The following is a 15,604-nucleotide window of genomic DNA, read 5'->3' on the forward strand; positions in this document are numbered from 1 at the left end:
GTTCTGAAAATTGAGGTGCACATTAGATTTGATGGCACATTGGACTCGAGAAAATATGGTAGATACCTATAGCCAAGTAGGTGTCTTAAAGAGGATTAGACAAATATATGGCGGAAAAACCCAACTGGTGGCTACTAAAAACCGCTTCAAGATTTTCTGCTGTAGTCAAGTGGTGTGTGTGTGTGTGTGTGTGTGTGTGTGTGTGAGAGAGAGAGAGAGAGAGAGAGAGAGAGAGAGAGAGAGAGAGAAATAAATAAAATATATAAATACTAATCAGGAAGGCTAGACGGAGCCACAGCTTTATCAGCCCCAGCTAGAACGGCAAGTCTTCAGAGTCAAGAAACAGCTGAAGGCCACCAGATCGATCACCCCTGGTATAGTGGCTCAGAGACTGCACTTTGAACCTGTTCAGCTCTCGCCTGAGCCATGAACTCACAAAGTGGGCTTAGGCAAGCCACTGCCTCAAAGCCTTCACCCCCTCCAACCGCCGTCCCTCTGTAGTATTGTGGGAGCGGGGAGTACTGGCCTCCCTCACAGGTTACCTGTGTATTCAACACATTTGAAACGTTCTAGGCGCAATGTCCTTATTGGTCTGTTTCTCTATATCTGATCTACATATGATACAACATCAGGCCTGAGGGATCATCCTGTAGTAAGAGATTGCTTCTAAGGTCATGATGAGGCTATAAATAGAAAGCTCTTACCTCACGATTCTTTGTCATCGTCCAATTTCCCTGAAAGGCCTGCACTTACCTTATGGGATCTTCATTGATTTATTGCTCGGTACTTTTGGTATCACTTTTCAAAATATACTTTAAAAATTATTATATGTGTATTTGCAAGACTGAACTTTTTTTTTTTATTTTAGTTTGTCAACCCTCCCCCAACCCTGAGTAAAAAAAATATGTGGCTTCTTCTTTTTTCTTTTGCAATAATCAGGACTTGAGAGTGGGCCATGTTACGTGCTGAGCTCAGGTTACATGCTGAACATCAGCCTAAAAATAGTATCTTTTTAATGCAGTCTGCAGGGTTTGGCTGCATGACTTCCTTTAATAGTAAGATGTATTATTTATTTATATATAAAAATTGCATTCTGCAATTTCATTTAAAAGAAACCAAAGTGGTTTGCAACAATCACACAACACAAATTCAAACTGATCACCAGCTAACTATTACGGAAAAACGTTTGCTTCATAATTGTCTGTGTTTGCCTGTCAGTGAAGAAAAGTTTTCAGCAAACGTTTGAAGGTTACTACAGAAGGCACCTGCTGAATCTCTCTTGCATTCCTTAGGAATGGGCCAATAAAGGCTGAGTTTCACTGTGATGTTAAATCAGCCTCACTACCCCAGGGGATAACCACTGATGTTCCTGATGTTCCCTAAGGTAACCTGGGTCTAAATTGTTCAGGGCTTTGTAAATTACAAAATACAAGAATCCTGGACCTGCCTCAGGAGTAGATGGGCGGAGTACGCAGATGTTTTAACAATGGCCTCACATGTTTGCCCCCACCAGCAGTCCAGCTGCAACATTCTGCATAAGCCACAGCTTGTAAACCAAGTCCGAGGGCAGTCCCAAACCGATCACCTACTCCAGCCTTGAGGTTACTAACACAGGAGCTACAGTGGTTAGGGTATCCCTTTCCAGCTGGCAAACTAGACAGAGCTGGCAAAAGGCACTCCTAGCCACAGAGGACACTTGGGGCTCTGGTGACAGAGGTGTATCCAGGAGGACCCCCAAGCTACACACCTGCTCCTTCAGAAGAAGTGCAGACCTGTCCAGAACAGCGAACTTGCCTATTTCCCAGATGGATATCGGCTCTTAGACCATTATCCGTGATGCTTGCTTTGCCTACCAGACGCTGGCAGGCCCCGTCAAAGTGGGACTGCTTGACGGTTCCTTGCTGATTTCGTCATGTTGGCTTGTGACTTAGACACTTTCCATTCATCTTGGTTTTGACTCTGAGCACTTTGGTCCAACTTTCCAGACCTGATGATTTGTGAAGACATAAATCTGCAGTATACTTGTCTATTTCTTTCAGCTGCTGAATGTTAATAATATATCATATCCATCCTAAAAACAGAAGGAAGCCAAGATGGAAGACTTGTATGTGTTGTTGGGCAGCTAGGCCTTCCCAACTGTATTGTGGCCCTTTAACGCCTCCTTCAGGCCACTCGCAGAAAGAGTTAGACCACATCAGATAGGATGGCCCTTTGCTGATTTCATCTTGTGGGCTCCTGAGCACCCTCCTCAGTATATTAAGGGAGGGTACTAGCTGTCAGCCAAACTGGGGCTGTACCAGCTTTGTAAGAATATCCAACAAGTCACCTATCCACCATCACCACATATGCAGGTGTATGTGGGGTTTGTGCCATATTGTCCATGCCACGCTTGGGGGGGGGGAATAGAATCATAGCAACGTAGAGTTGGAAGGGACCCCATGGGTCATCTAGTCCAACCCCCTGCAATGCAGCGTGGGGCTCGAACCCACAACACTGAGATTAAGGAGTCGCACTGAGCTATCCCTGCAGAGTGTTTTAATTTTAATGCACCATACCAGCTTTAGATTTTTAAAAAGCAAAGGTATAGGACAGAATTTATCAGATATATAACGCTAGAGACTTCAGCTGTGTCCAACGAAGCATTGACTTTTGCGGGGTGTGCCTCTTTTGCAGCCACAACTAAACGTCTGTTTTGGGGCCATTGACTACGGCAGAATTTGTGAACCCCATAGTGAAATCCCTAATTCCATCAGCTCACAGAAGACACAAGTACACTGTTGCAGATTGGAGGATTGCAGACTTTTAGAAAGGAAAGGCCATCTTAGAGCATCTCTCTAGTTAGTAAATGATATAGTGCCTGTAAGTCGCCAGTACCTGCAGTACCTGCAGCTGTTCAGGCAAGCAAGGTGTTCTCCCTGGGTTGCAGTGCTGCCTGTTGGTGGCAAGCAGGAGGCACTGCACATTGATGCGTTTAATGAACTGAAACTCAAGGTGATTTGGGTAGTAATTCTTGCAAGGCAGACAGAAATTGTCAAGAGTGTTTTAGAGTGTAGCGTGTTTCCTGATAATGTTTTACTTTATTGTCTTTAAAACACCAGCTATATATCATTATATATATATATATATATATACACACACATACATATATCATTATATATATATATCATTATATATATATAATGTATATATAATGTATATACAATATATCATTATATATATATATATATATATACACACACATACATAGTTGTATTTTTTATTCTGTGAGTCTGATATTTCCCTAATTCTTAACAGCGGCATGTTCTATGATGGAAATCACACATATCTTATTGAGCCGGAAGACAACTACACTTCGCAAGTAAGTAGATAAGTGTTTCGTAAGCAGAATGCAGATATTATCTACAGGAAGCATATTTCACTAAGTTGCTCTTTCCTTCTTTAGCAAACAATTTAGGAATTCTTATGTAGGTTCCAACTGAGTTTCTGAACTGTGAGAAGGTTGCATCAGAAAGATAGGCTTCTCAAATTCGTAACAGATGGCATTTAATAACACCCTTTGGTGCTAGAGTAAAGTCCCAAGAAAGTTTATTTTGTATTGCTTTACTAAATTTAGATGTTTCTTATTTCAGGAGGAATTCCATTTACACTCTGTTTACAAATCCAGATTATTTGAATTTCCTTTGGATGATCTTCCATCTGGTATGTGTGTGCTTTTTAAATCTTGGTTTTTTTAAAAAAAAACGAACATACTCTTAGCTCGTCCTTCATTGATGCACTTACTTCATAGTTAATCACTTGTAGGGTTTGATTTTGTTATTTTTAGACTAGAGGCTGAAGAAAATAATCTGCCAGCCTGATTGGGAAACAGAAAAAATCTAACTCCTCTTCTAATAGAAAGTCTGTTCTCTAAAAACCCCTCCCTCCAAAATATTTTTAGCTTTTTAATATTATGATAGTTATTTAATGACTGGTTTTAGGAGTCTCCACAGATAAAAAACAGGCAGATTATAACTGATGCACTTCTGTAAACACATTACTGCTTACGTCTCTTTAGATTTAAGTTTAATAAATGAGCTATATATATATTAAAAAACCCCAGCTCCTAATGATAATAATAATAATTTATTATTTCTACCCCGTCCATCTGGCTGAGTTTCCCCAGCCACTCTAGGCGGCTTTCAACAGAACATTAAAAACAGAATGAAACTTCAAACATTAAAAACGTCCCTAAACACGGTTGCCTTCAGATGTCTTCTAAAAGTCAGATAGTTGTTTATTTCCTTGACATCTGATGGGAGATGCTGAAGATCTGAAGAGGGTGTTTTCAAGGCGTAAGAACAAAAGCACATAAGACAAGATCCTGTCCGTGACTCAGCTAGTCCAGCATCTTGTTCTCACAGTAGCCAGTCAGATGTCTGTGGGAAGCCTGCAAGCCGGACATGACCACAACATTACTCTGCTTACTAGTATTCAGAAGCATAATGCCTTCACAGTGAAGGTAGAATATAGCCATCGTGCCTGGCAGCCATTGATAGCCTTTGTAAAGGCAAATGCTTGCATGCTTCCCATAGGTATTTGGTTGGCCACTCGGAGAAAAGGATGCTGGACAAGATGGACCACTAGTCTGACCCAGCAGGTCTGTTCTTGCGTCTTCAGTTCTGTCTGGTGGTCCCTTTTACGAATTGGTAGGGTTTCTTCCATGTCCTGCCTGCAATCCACAATCAGTTTGTTCTGTTCAGTATCATGCTTTGAAAAATAATAGAGTACACACCACGCCGAAGTAGTATTGTGGTATTGTTTGCGTGCATGTTGTGTGAAATTATACTCGGGAGACAAAACGATTGAACTTGTGGCCATGGTTGCTTCAGTCAAAACTTACCATGAAACTGAGGGGTGATTAGAAACACAAAAATTGGTGCCACACCTTTTCTTCTTCCTTGCCTTATTTAGTTGCTTATTATTTTGCGCTTCCAGTAAGGAACTAAAAAAATCAGCATGTAGTTTTTCCACCCTTAATCCTCACAGCAACCCTGTGAGGTAGGCTGGAGTGGTTCAAGGATGCCTAGTGGGTTTCATGGATGAGTAGCACCTTGGGTCTCTCTGGTCCTCGCCTTTACCATTACACTACACTGCTTATTTTGAGAAGTCAGTATGTGTTTCCTCCACCCCTTATTTGCACAGATAGAACTTTTGTTGCAGAGAGATAGCATTGTCTCAGCAGCTAGATCGTCATCTCCCAGATAATACATGCTTAGCTTTTGTAACTGGAGTGTGGGTTATAGCTGTGTTCATGGATTTATTCTGGGCCTGGTTTATGATGGAAACAGGACAACATCTCTCCCTCCCTCTCCTCTTGATAGAAGTTCTATGAATATGAACAGATTTAAAATAATGCTCTTTTTTCAAATTATACAATTTATATAAACTGTAAATACATCTAAGGGACGCGGGTGGCGCTGTGGTCTAAACCAAAGAGTCTAGGGCTTGCCAATCGGAAGGTCGGCAGTTCAAATCCCCACAATGGGGTGAGCGCCTGTTGTGTGGTCCCAGCGCCTGCCTACCTAGCAGTTCAAAAGCACGTCAAGTGCAAGTAGATAAATAGGTATCGCTCTGGCGGGAAGGTAAAGGGTGTTTCCGTGCGCTGCTCTGGTTCGCCAGAAGCAGCTTAGTCATGCTGGCCACATGACCCAGAAGCTGTCTGCAGATAAACACCGGTTCCCTCGGCCTATAGAGCAAGATAAGCGCACAACCCCAGAGTCGCCTGCGACTGGACCTAACGGTCAGGGGTACCTTTATCTTTACCTTTCATAAATACATCTAATTATACAATACTTCTCAAAAGCAGTTTGATTTGAATTCTGAAAAAAAAAAAATTTAAAGATATTTCTGCCATTGTACTATTCTTGAAGCTGTGAGTAATTAATATTTTGATACATTTAAACGGATGGGTAAACCTATTAGGGGAATCTGGAAATATTTCAGTGCCTATGAAAACATTCTGAAGTGTTTGGGGTTGGTTGGGGAGCCTTTTTCCATCTTGAGGGCCACATTTCCTTGGAGGAAATCTGGCAGGGGCCACATCCCAGCAGTCGGTGGTTCTGGAGCCCGTGATGGGCAGAATCAAAGTCAAAAGGGGTGGGACCAACTCTCTTCTCTTTCTTTTCCTGCCTCTCCCTTTTCTCCCTCCTGCCAAACCACATCAAATTGCTGTGTCAAAATACTGAGAGCTACATGTAGTTATGCTGAGGGCTGTATGTGGCCCTGAGACAGCTGGTTGTCCACCCCTCTTTTAAATCATCTAAAAGAGTTCAGAATGAAGACTGCTGCCTTTTTCCAATTTTTTTTTTTTTAGAAAGGTCAAAACATGATACAACTACTGTTGCATGGGATGGATGATGAAGAAATATGTTTGTGTATGAAAGCTACACTCGGTTGCATAAAAGCTGTCAGTTTTTTTCACTCTCAGTTTTTTAGAGACAGCAAAAATCATTTTTCAGTTATTCATATATCTCTCCTGGGGGCAGTTTCAGAAGTAGGTGGGTGACGATACGCTTCTGGTTTTTCGTAGCAAAATCCATTTATATGATCAGTCAGATAAGGAAACTTTGCCTTTTGGTGAAATGCTGAGATGTTTGTTACATAGGCTTTTTATGCTGTTTTTGGTTCTGACTTCTCTTCATGCCATTAATACTTTTTTTATATAAAAAAATCTTATCTCGCCTAATTAAAATGCTGTTATAAATGGGCTTTGATCATCCCTAGCCCGGGCTGCCATCCTCCACAGACTTGCCTGAAAATTAGTGCTGTTGACGTCAGTGGGAGTAAGGGCTCCATTTAACAGTGCACATTGCCTGCACTCAAAATGCTTTGGTGTAGGAAAATGGATGTGAAGAGCTGGTTGTCTTTGGCTGATGACTAGGCATCAAAGCTCACAGTAACATACTGATCATAATGACAAAATAACTGCTAGAGCAGGGTGAGGGACTTTTGACCCTTCAGATGTTGTTGGATCTTATCTCTTATTGTCCCCTAATATTGGCAGTCCTCGATGGGGCTCACAGGAGATGGAGTTCCAACAATATCAGAAGGTCCATCAGTTCCCCACTCCTGTGGTAGAGGCTCAGTAATATTCTACTCATGTTGGTTCATTGTGTATATATAAAGCTGCTGCATGCTGTGGCTTTGTAAGTAGCCATCAGAAAAGCAGGTAGGCAGCCATGGAGAAATGGAAACTAGGTATTATTTGGAGACTACCTTTCTTATCTGTGTTATTATTTAAGTCTATAAGTCCACATTTCCACATGGTGGTGCCCAAGGCCACCATTTATTTGCAGGAAAGCATTTTGAAGGCTGCAGAAATGTAAACCTCCACTTTAATATTGAGCCACGCATGAAATGCTTGCAATATTTCGCTGCTCAATGCAATTGCTTTCTTTGTCCTGCTGTTGAAAATGCCTATCTTTTATCGACCCGTGTTGTTCTGACTTGAAATGTGTGTATTCCATTCAGAATTCTGGCACATGAACACCACATCACAGAGGTTTGTTGTGAAACCGAGACACAAGAGAAGAAAAAGGCAGGTATGTGCCTGTGCCTATTGACTTTTCCCTTTAAAGAATGTGCATTCAGGCATATCTTTCGGTGGATATGGGATTCTTTTCGGAAGGACGCGTGGGCTTTCAGAACTCTATGGACTTCAGTGCTTTCTGCAAAGAGCCACCTGTTATAGTGCAGTTAGGACATTGTCCCCTTATTCAAGTAACATGCTGTGTCCAGCATCACCTGGTGACCCAGTAGAAGAACTCTGCCATAGACAGCATTGCTCTGGAAGTCCTATGTCACCTGCTCTATCAGAAATCCAGTCCCAAAAGGAAACTGCTGCTTTGCTTTGGGCAGGAAGCATGATTCCCCCTTGCCTCCTATTCCAGGTTTGCCCACTACGCTGGCAGAAGGAGTTCCTTCTGCTCAGTTCCACCAGGAGTGCTTGTGTCTTGGTGATGGAGAGATTATTTCCCTTCCTGTGTGCGGAAGGGTGAATGTGCCCTCTTGACACTGATGTCATTCCTACTTACCTGGGTCAGGGCTACAGAGCTGCTGGTGACCAATCCAGCAGTCCCACTGATTCACCTGTGTGTCCCTATTGTGACCCACCCACATCTCGGTTTGTAGCAGCAGTGCCAGGGACAGGAGGGCAACTCCTGTAGGAGAAACTTCCCTTTTGTGGTCTCAGAGAAGAGGACACTTTGTAGAGGAGAAAAAGCAGTTTTATTGTGTACCCAGGTGAGAGTGCAGAGTAGTGCAGACCACACACCCAAAACTCGTTGGCAAGAACAGTTATACATTTCTACTGGGAGGGTGTTCTACTTAACACAGTCAATCGTGGAATTCCATAGTGTATCTATTACTATATGGAAACTCCTCTTATAAGAAAAAATCCTGATCTCTAGGCTTTTCTTACGCCTGTGAAATAATCTTGTTTACTTCATAATTATGTCCTTGCACTTAGCAAGCAAATACTTAACAAGTGACTACTTCGTTTTTGGTTACTTCTGCTTTTCATTGGCTAACTGTTGACTATGGTGTCCATTGGGTAGAGGAATGCTGAGCATCCCTTTTTGTATATAGGACAAACAGAAATGACATTGAAATCTCTCCACCGCATCACACTTGCTACTACTGAGTGTAAGGGAAAGTGAGTGTATGTGTGATCCTTCAAAGGTAGCAGCATGTCTTAGATTTCATGCTACACACATACACTTACAGTCTCATGTCAGGTGTGTGCCATTGGGAAACGTGCAAGACCTGTATCAAGGTGATCTCCCAGGATGTTCTCTAGAACAAACATGCTCTCTATCTGGGACTGAGCTTTCTGATGTCAACAATTGCATGGCACAATTTTTCTGGAGAACCTGCAGGGGGACCCAGCACATAGGCGTGCTGTGCTATGTATCTGACAAAGTAGAAAAATTGGTTCAGCTTCTCAAAATCCTCTTAATTACAGAATTCTCTAAATAAGCCAGTTGCTTTTTGTTTGTTTAGTTTATAAATTGTTGAGCTTATTGGTGCACACACTACTCTGGAATAGATTTGTGGCATTCCTATAGAAAGACCACACTTTGATGGGAGGCAGGCCACAATCAATACCTTAATGCAAAATTTGCCCATTATGTTTCTTCCAGAGTTGCATCAGAATTAGATTGCTGATGCTGGGAGGCATGGCATATATTCTGTTGCTAATTTGGTACACGGAACTACTTGTAAGTGCTTTTGTAATGAGGCCAGAATGAAGGAAATAAATTCATTCCAACACGATGAGTTTTATTACAATCAGATACGTTGCCATTTTACACATTTACAGTTTCTTACTCTTTCCGCAGGTTCATCAGAGCCCATATAAAGTTGAAGAGGAAACTAAATATGTTGAGCTAATGATCGTAAATGACCATCTAATGGTGAGGTTTGCATTTTGGGCCTTTTTGGAATAATCAATAATTCACACGTAGCATTGTGCCTGCAGTAGATTAACAATAAAATACCTATAGCAAAATGATTCTAAGCTATGCAGATATATATGATCAGGGTGAGCTTGTTTGAAGTTATGCCTAGAGTGGCTCCATAGAACCACATAATAACATAGGAAAGGTCAGTAAGTATACAGTGTAATCCTATATATAAGTCAGAACAAAGCCCCATTGAGTTCAGTGGATTTAATCCCTAATAGGATTGCAGCCACAGAAGGCTTCAATTGTATACAGAACATTATGTCTAATATTTCTTCTAAATTACAGTATTAGCTGAATGGCATATATTTAGCTAAGAGAAACTATCCACAAAGTTTGAAATCAGCCTTGAATGTAATATTCCTTCATAGTGGCATCTACGTCATTTTTAATCTGTTTCTAAATGGTAAAAAGATACCCCTCAACATCATTAGTTTAGGACCAAAATAAATGTGATATTGAGTTTTTCTTTGCCTTTAACATGCAGATTTCTTTAAAAATAGTAAAAAGGAGCTGCTCTTTGTATGTCTGCAGACACACATGTAAGTGTGTGCAAGAGAGATTTGCATCAGATTCACAGTGATTTTCCTTACATTAACAGCAGGAGGTGGCAGGAAAAGGTTAACCCCCACCCTTCCTGCTGCGATCCTGATAATTATCACACCACTACAGCCTTGGCTTCTACTTGCACTTTAAAAAATATGCGCCTCAAATGCAAAGGTGCATTTTAGATTACATCTAGTTTGGCTCCTTAGCTATTGCAGACCTCTGAATACAAGATGTCAACAAATAATCATTATTGTCACCAGGGATGGCTGGTAAACCTTCATGATCTGCTTGTGAATTTACCAGAGGCACCTGCTGGTAATCTGATCCTAGGCTAGATGCCTTTTAATGAGTATAGCTGTTCATGCACCCGGTTTACCAAAATTTGGGGAAAGAGTGAAACAACACAAAAGAAGTGGTCCTGTCCTACTTATGAAATTAACTATAGAAATTCTCCATGTTAATTCAAAAGAAACACAGAATATGTGGGGTGGAGCCACTCCACAAAAGGATCAATCCAAATTAGTATAGAAGATTTTAGGGTAAGCCACAACACGCTTCCTCATTGGTGATTCTTTTTCTTTAAATCATTGAGTTTCACTCATTAATAAAAAGGGTATTGTCATTTGCAATCAATAATGCTGCAGGGACCTTCTCACACACAAGCCCCACCCATTATTCAGGTGCAATTCTGCTTCCCGCCGCCCCCATGAGGTTTCCATAGGAGTGGATTGAAGTGTGTGTTCCATTTAGGCGCGCGCACACACACACACACACACACACGCACACACACCAACTTCATCCAAATTATTACATAAAATGTCTCTCCACGGAATAAGAGATTATTGATCGCTTTCTTCGCCTCTGTAAGAAACAGGAAAGAAGGTAGTCATATTTTATTGGAGGCACTTTGAAGCAATTTGCTCTCCTTGCAATCGTGGAACTATTCAAACTGAGAGTTGCCAAGGAGATTTCTTTCTTCCGTTCTTTCTTCATAATGATTGCAAACTTGAGTTCTGCAGCCAAGAGCAAAGGCAGGTCTCAAAATCTGAATCCTTGGAAAGCTGCCAGAATAAGGAAGAGGCAGAACTCTGTTGTAACAAAGAAACTACAGTGTGTTTTTGTATGTTGTGTGTGTGTGTGGATGAAAAAGGACAAACTGGAAAACTTTCAGGACCACAAAAGTGTATTTCCATAATCGCTTTCTACTAACAGTCAGGGCGCTGCACAATATAAACAGTACAGTCCCATACGTGTCTGCTCAGAAATAAGTCACATCGAGCTCAGTGAGGGTTACTCCAAGGTAATTGCAGCCCAAAATAGCTCATACAAAACATAAACATTACTACCATCAGTAATAAAATACAATACTATAAAAGCAACACTGTGAAATATTCATAAAAGCCCAATGAATTAATGTCCATATCATTATTCTGTCCCCCATAAATACTTCCACAGTTTATTTCCCTAAATTCTTTTTCACCAGATCTCCCAGGCATACACTGTGACTCCAGTTCATAGAAACAAATAAGCTCTGCTCATATGTTACTTGTATGTAGAGCATTCTGTCGGTGATGGAGGAATGGGATTGGCTGGCTGCCCCCGCTCCTGATACCACATCCCTGGGCTAGTCCTACCCTAAGGGTGCATGACGTGAGCACCTGACATCTGCTGAGGACCACCTGTGTGTGAACAGCTGCTTCTGTGTAGCAGCTCAGTGCAATCAGAACACCTGGTTGCACTGGTATCCTAATCGCCTGGAACTCATGCACATGAGCAGGGGCTGGGTAGCCCGGGGGCAGAACCAGCAGTTTAACCCTGCTCCCGCTTCACAGTGTAAGTGCCCTGGATGCTAGTACTGCATGAATAGGACTATAGGGCATAGGCTTTCTGGCAACCATGTGAGAACTGAAATCTTCTGATCATAAATCACTGGTAATACCATATTTTGAGACATTGAGGAAGCATAACAGTTGCTATTTTTTCTCTCCTAAGCACATACAAGCTGGCCCAGTAAGATATAGGTTGAGGGATGCTAATCTCGCTACAAATGAGGCCTGTACTGTCTTCTTGCCCATCAGCTTTGTGGAATGCCCTTTCTATCAATTGGTACTTTGACCTTCATGGTACCATAGGGAGTTTAAGATAACAATACTAGGGTTTAAATAGATTGCCAGTAATCCATTTTTCACGGGTGAAGCAAGCCTTTGATAAAAGTGAGTTCTGAATAGAAATTGTGCTTTAGAAATCTGATTAGGATTTGTCTGTCTTTTGTCCTTCAGCTGAAAAAGCACCGATTATCGGTCGGCCACACAAACAGCTTTGCAAAATCAGTAGTGAACATGGCAGATTTAGTAAGTATAATTCACAAGCTGCTAGTGCAAGATAGATTTGTCAGCCTTATCACGGGGATGGTAATTTTGGGTCAGGGAATGATAGCCGCAGTGCATTTTTTTGTCGGTGTATGTTTTGCCATTGGATGACTGAACCGCAGAAGTCTCAGTTATCTCATTAGGACCATTCCTGTATTATGTTTCTGAATCAAAGCTTTCACAAGTTTTGAAGCACACTCCCTTATATTGGGGGCGGGGGAATGGCCTTGAAAATATATTCAGATATTTAGCCCTTGATCACATTGCGCTTTAATCTGTTAGAAAGGAGAGGGCTCTGACCCTTCATTAAAGTACTGTTCTTTATGCTCAACATTTCCTTAACTACATGGGGGCAAAGGGGCTGTTTTAAAGAGAAAAAGAGGCAAAATTTATACTGTCGCTTGATGATCGTTCATTTTGTTAATGTGCTAGATTTACAAAGAACAGCTCAACACCAGGATAGTCTTGGTTGCCATGGAAACCTGGGGTACTGATAACAAGTTCACCATATCTGAAAACCCACTGGTGACCCTGCGTGAGTTTATGAAATATAGGAGGGATTTTATCAAAGAGAAAAGTGATGCAGTTCACCTTTTTTCGTACGTAATTTCATATTGTTTTGTTATCACTTGGGGTAGTGTATTCTGAATTTCTAGCGCTGACTGATGTTAATTTGGTCTGGGCATAATTCTAAACCACAGTTTATGATTGCATGCGCGAGCCTTGGGTATGTGCATGCTGCACTTTCCCCTTCTCCTCAGATATGGCCTTGAGGTGATCAGAAGCTATCATTTCCATTTTTAATTCAGTGGTTTATTGTTACGTCCAAACCTCGAACTCTGTTTAATCTTAAAAAATGATTTTGGGAAGCAAACCAGGATTGTAAACCAAGATTAACTTGTTTTCCCTAAACCACAGTTAAGGCTAGCCACAATTTGTCTGATTGAGTAACTGTGGCTAGTTGAAAACGAAACTAAAAAGGAATTTGAGGCTTTGTTCATGTAATGCCTTGTGTTTCATCAGAACACAGCCAAACATTTTACATGATGTCCAAATGCGCTGTGTACTGTAACACACACTTTACACATTATTAGGGCAGACCCATGTTTAAACTAACTCGTTTGACCCTGAACGCCATCTATTTTCATAAATATTAAAACAGAGATGGGATTTTAAGCATGGTAGAAGTGATTTGAGCACACATTTGCTGTAGTCTGTGGAATTTTGCTTTTAAGGCAGTGAATGGGTTATTCAACCTGCATCTACAGACAGCGACCGATTTGTATAGGGATTACATTCTGGACGCTTGCGTGCATTGGTGGGGCCCGTGTAAGGCCACCCCGTTCTACCCCCATCCTGTTGCACCCATTTTTGTGATGTTTTCTGGTCACTTCTAGGTTTGGTGCAATGCTCGTGTGTGCGGGCATGCATATATCAGACACACTAAAATGGCCATGTCCATTTTTAAATATTACCTCAGTCTTCTCTCGATGCCATCTTCAGTGCGGACTGAAGAAGTGAAACCGGGAAAGTCAAGGAGAGCTTATCCCAGCCAACCCCACTGATTCCCCCCCACAAATATGTAAATCTGGATTTATGTTTGCACCCCTCTAGTATCCTTGTGCCTTATTTTCCAAGGGAGTAAACAAGGCATAAGACGAGCTCCTCTTGTCTGTCTTAGTTGACTTGCACTTTAAGGTAGGATCTCTCTAATGCTGTCCCCAAGGCAGTTGTGCCACGATTTGGGTACCTCGCTTAAAAGCACCCAATTCCTACTGGATCTGTGTTAGCCTCCCCTGATGCCAGGTGTTTTTGAGTGCTCCCATTAGCCCCAGACAGCTGGAATGCATGAGATTTATAGTCTGAAACATCTGGGGGGCATCAGACTGAAGGAGCCTGATCTGTGCGGATCATCTCTTTTCAAATCGTTTCCATGTTGTTTCAAATTCACGGTAGCTTCCTTTTTAAGGCTGTGGCTTCCTGCTCTCTTTCCTTCTCCCCGCTGCCTCCAAATCACTGCGCTGAATCAGAAGCGGGAACTTCACAAACAAGCATACGTGCTTTGTCTCCTGAATCTTAAGCTAATGCTTGTTGTTTGAAAATGCCGTGGTTTCTAAATTGCTTCTTTGTGCTTTTCTCACTATCGTTTCTGTTGTTTTTCTTTAAAGGGGGAGTCAGTTTCAGAGCAGCCGCAGCGGGGCAGCCTACATTGGTGGTATTTGTTCGCTTCTGAAAGGTGGTGGTGTAAACGAAGTAGGTCTAAATGCCCCTAGGAACACAAAAGGGCTATGCAGAAATGTTTTTGTGAAAACCCATGTCTGGTTCAGCTCTCATGGCACAATGCTGTGTGACCCACCCTCCCCTGTCACAGTGGGAAGAAAGCTCCCCTTGGTACCAGTCAGAACATGGAAGGGGGAAAAGATTAAAACCCTTCTCTCCCCCCCCCCCATGCTACAGTCTCAGTCTAGCTACACTTCCCCAACCCCATACTGGATTTTTATTATTAATATCCTATAATAAAGTTTAATGCTATAGATGAACTTGTTTTGTATTTGATGTCTTCTCTAATCATTTAAGGGCAAATGTTTTTACCTGTTATTTGGCCTATGCTTTGCAACTTTCAGCCAGCTTGCTATTCCCCTATGGTTCACAGGAAGTAAATGGAACAAGCCTTTGCAATCTCATCTTTCGCTTCAGGACAATTCTTTTAAAATTTATAAAACACTTGTAAATTGATTTTCTTTTCCCCTCTCCAAGCCGTCGCTCCTCTTGTTTTGTCTTTCAGTTTGGAAAGCCGGATTTAATGTCAGTAACGTTGGCACAGTCCTTAGCTCACAATCTTGGCATTTTCTCAGACAAAAGAAAATTGCAGAGTGGTAAGGAAGTTTGGTTGATGGTTTCCTTTAAAAAAAAAATGCTTATTTATTTATCCCCCCCCCAGGAGGGCAGATGTATTCTCATGCCCCCTACCTTTGTCCCAGTCTCTCCTTTTCTCTTTCTCAGCCATTGTAATTATATATTATTTTTCAGAAGGAAAAGGAAATTTTGGAAGATGTTCCTAAGAATGCATCTGAACTCTCTGGAATTGCATTGTTTGTTAAATAACGAATCAGGGATACAGTTTTGGTCTAACTGTGGCAATTATCCTATGGTAATTGTATGCAAATTAAATGCAGGTCTTTTAGA

General features: G+C 41.6%; 1 protein-coding gene across 13 annotated transcripts in view; it reads left to right on the forward strand.

Annotated features, from left to right (window-relative positions):
* Positions 1–15,604, forward strand: part of ADAM22 (ADAM metallopeptidase domain 22) — a 120,252-nt gene that overhangs the window by 64,637 nt on the left and 40,011 nt on the right. For all 13 annotated transcript variants that reach the window (XM_081881942.1, XM_081881936.1, XM_081881944.1 and 10 more), the window contains exons 6-13: positions 3,295–3,358; positions 3,630–3,699; positions 7,510–7,580; positions 9,378–9,452; positions 12,329–12,400; positions 12,851–13,017; positions 14,587–14,671; positions 15,204–15,294. In XM_081881942.1, coding sequence (XP_081738068.1) covers positions 3,295–3,358; positions 3,630–3,699; positions 7,510–7,580; positions 9,378–9,452; positions 12,329–12,400; positions 12,851–13,017; positions 14,587–14,671; positions 15,204–15,294 — 695 coding nt within the window. The remainder of the gene's footprint in view (positions 1–3,294; positions 3,359–3,629; positions 3,700–7,509; positions 7,581–9,377; positions 9,453–12,328; positions 12,401–12,850; positions 13,018–14,586; positions 14,672–15,203; positions 15,295–15,604) is intronic.

Source organism: Podarcis erhardii, assembly GCF_964252035.2.
Source record: "Podarcis erhardii genome assembly, chromosome: 12".
NCBI classification, from domain to species: Eukaryota; Metazoa; Chordata; class Lepidosauria; order Squamata; family Lacertidae; genus Podarcis; species Podarcis erhardii.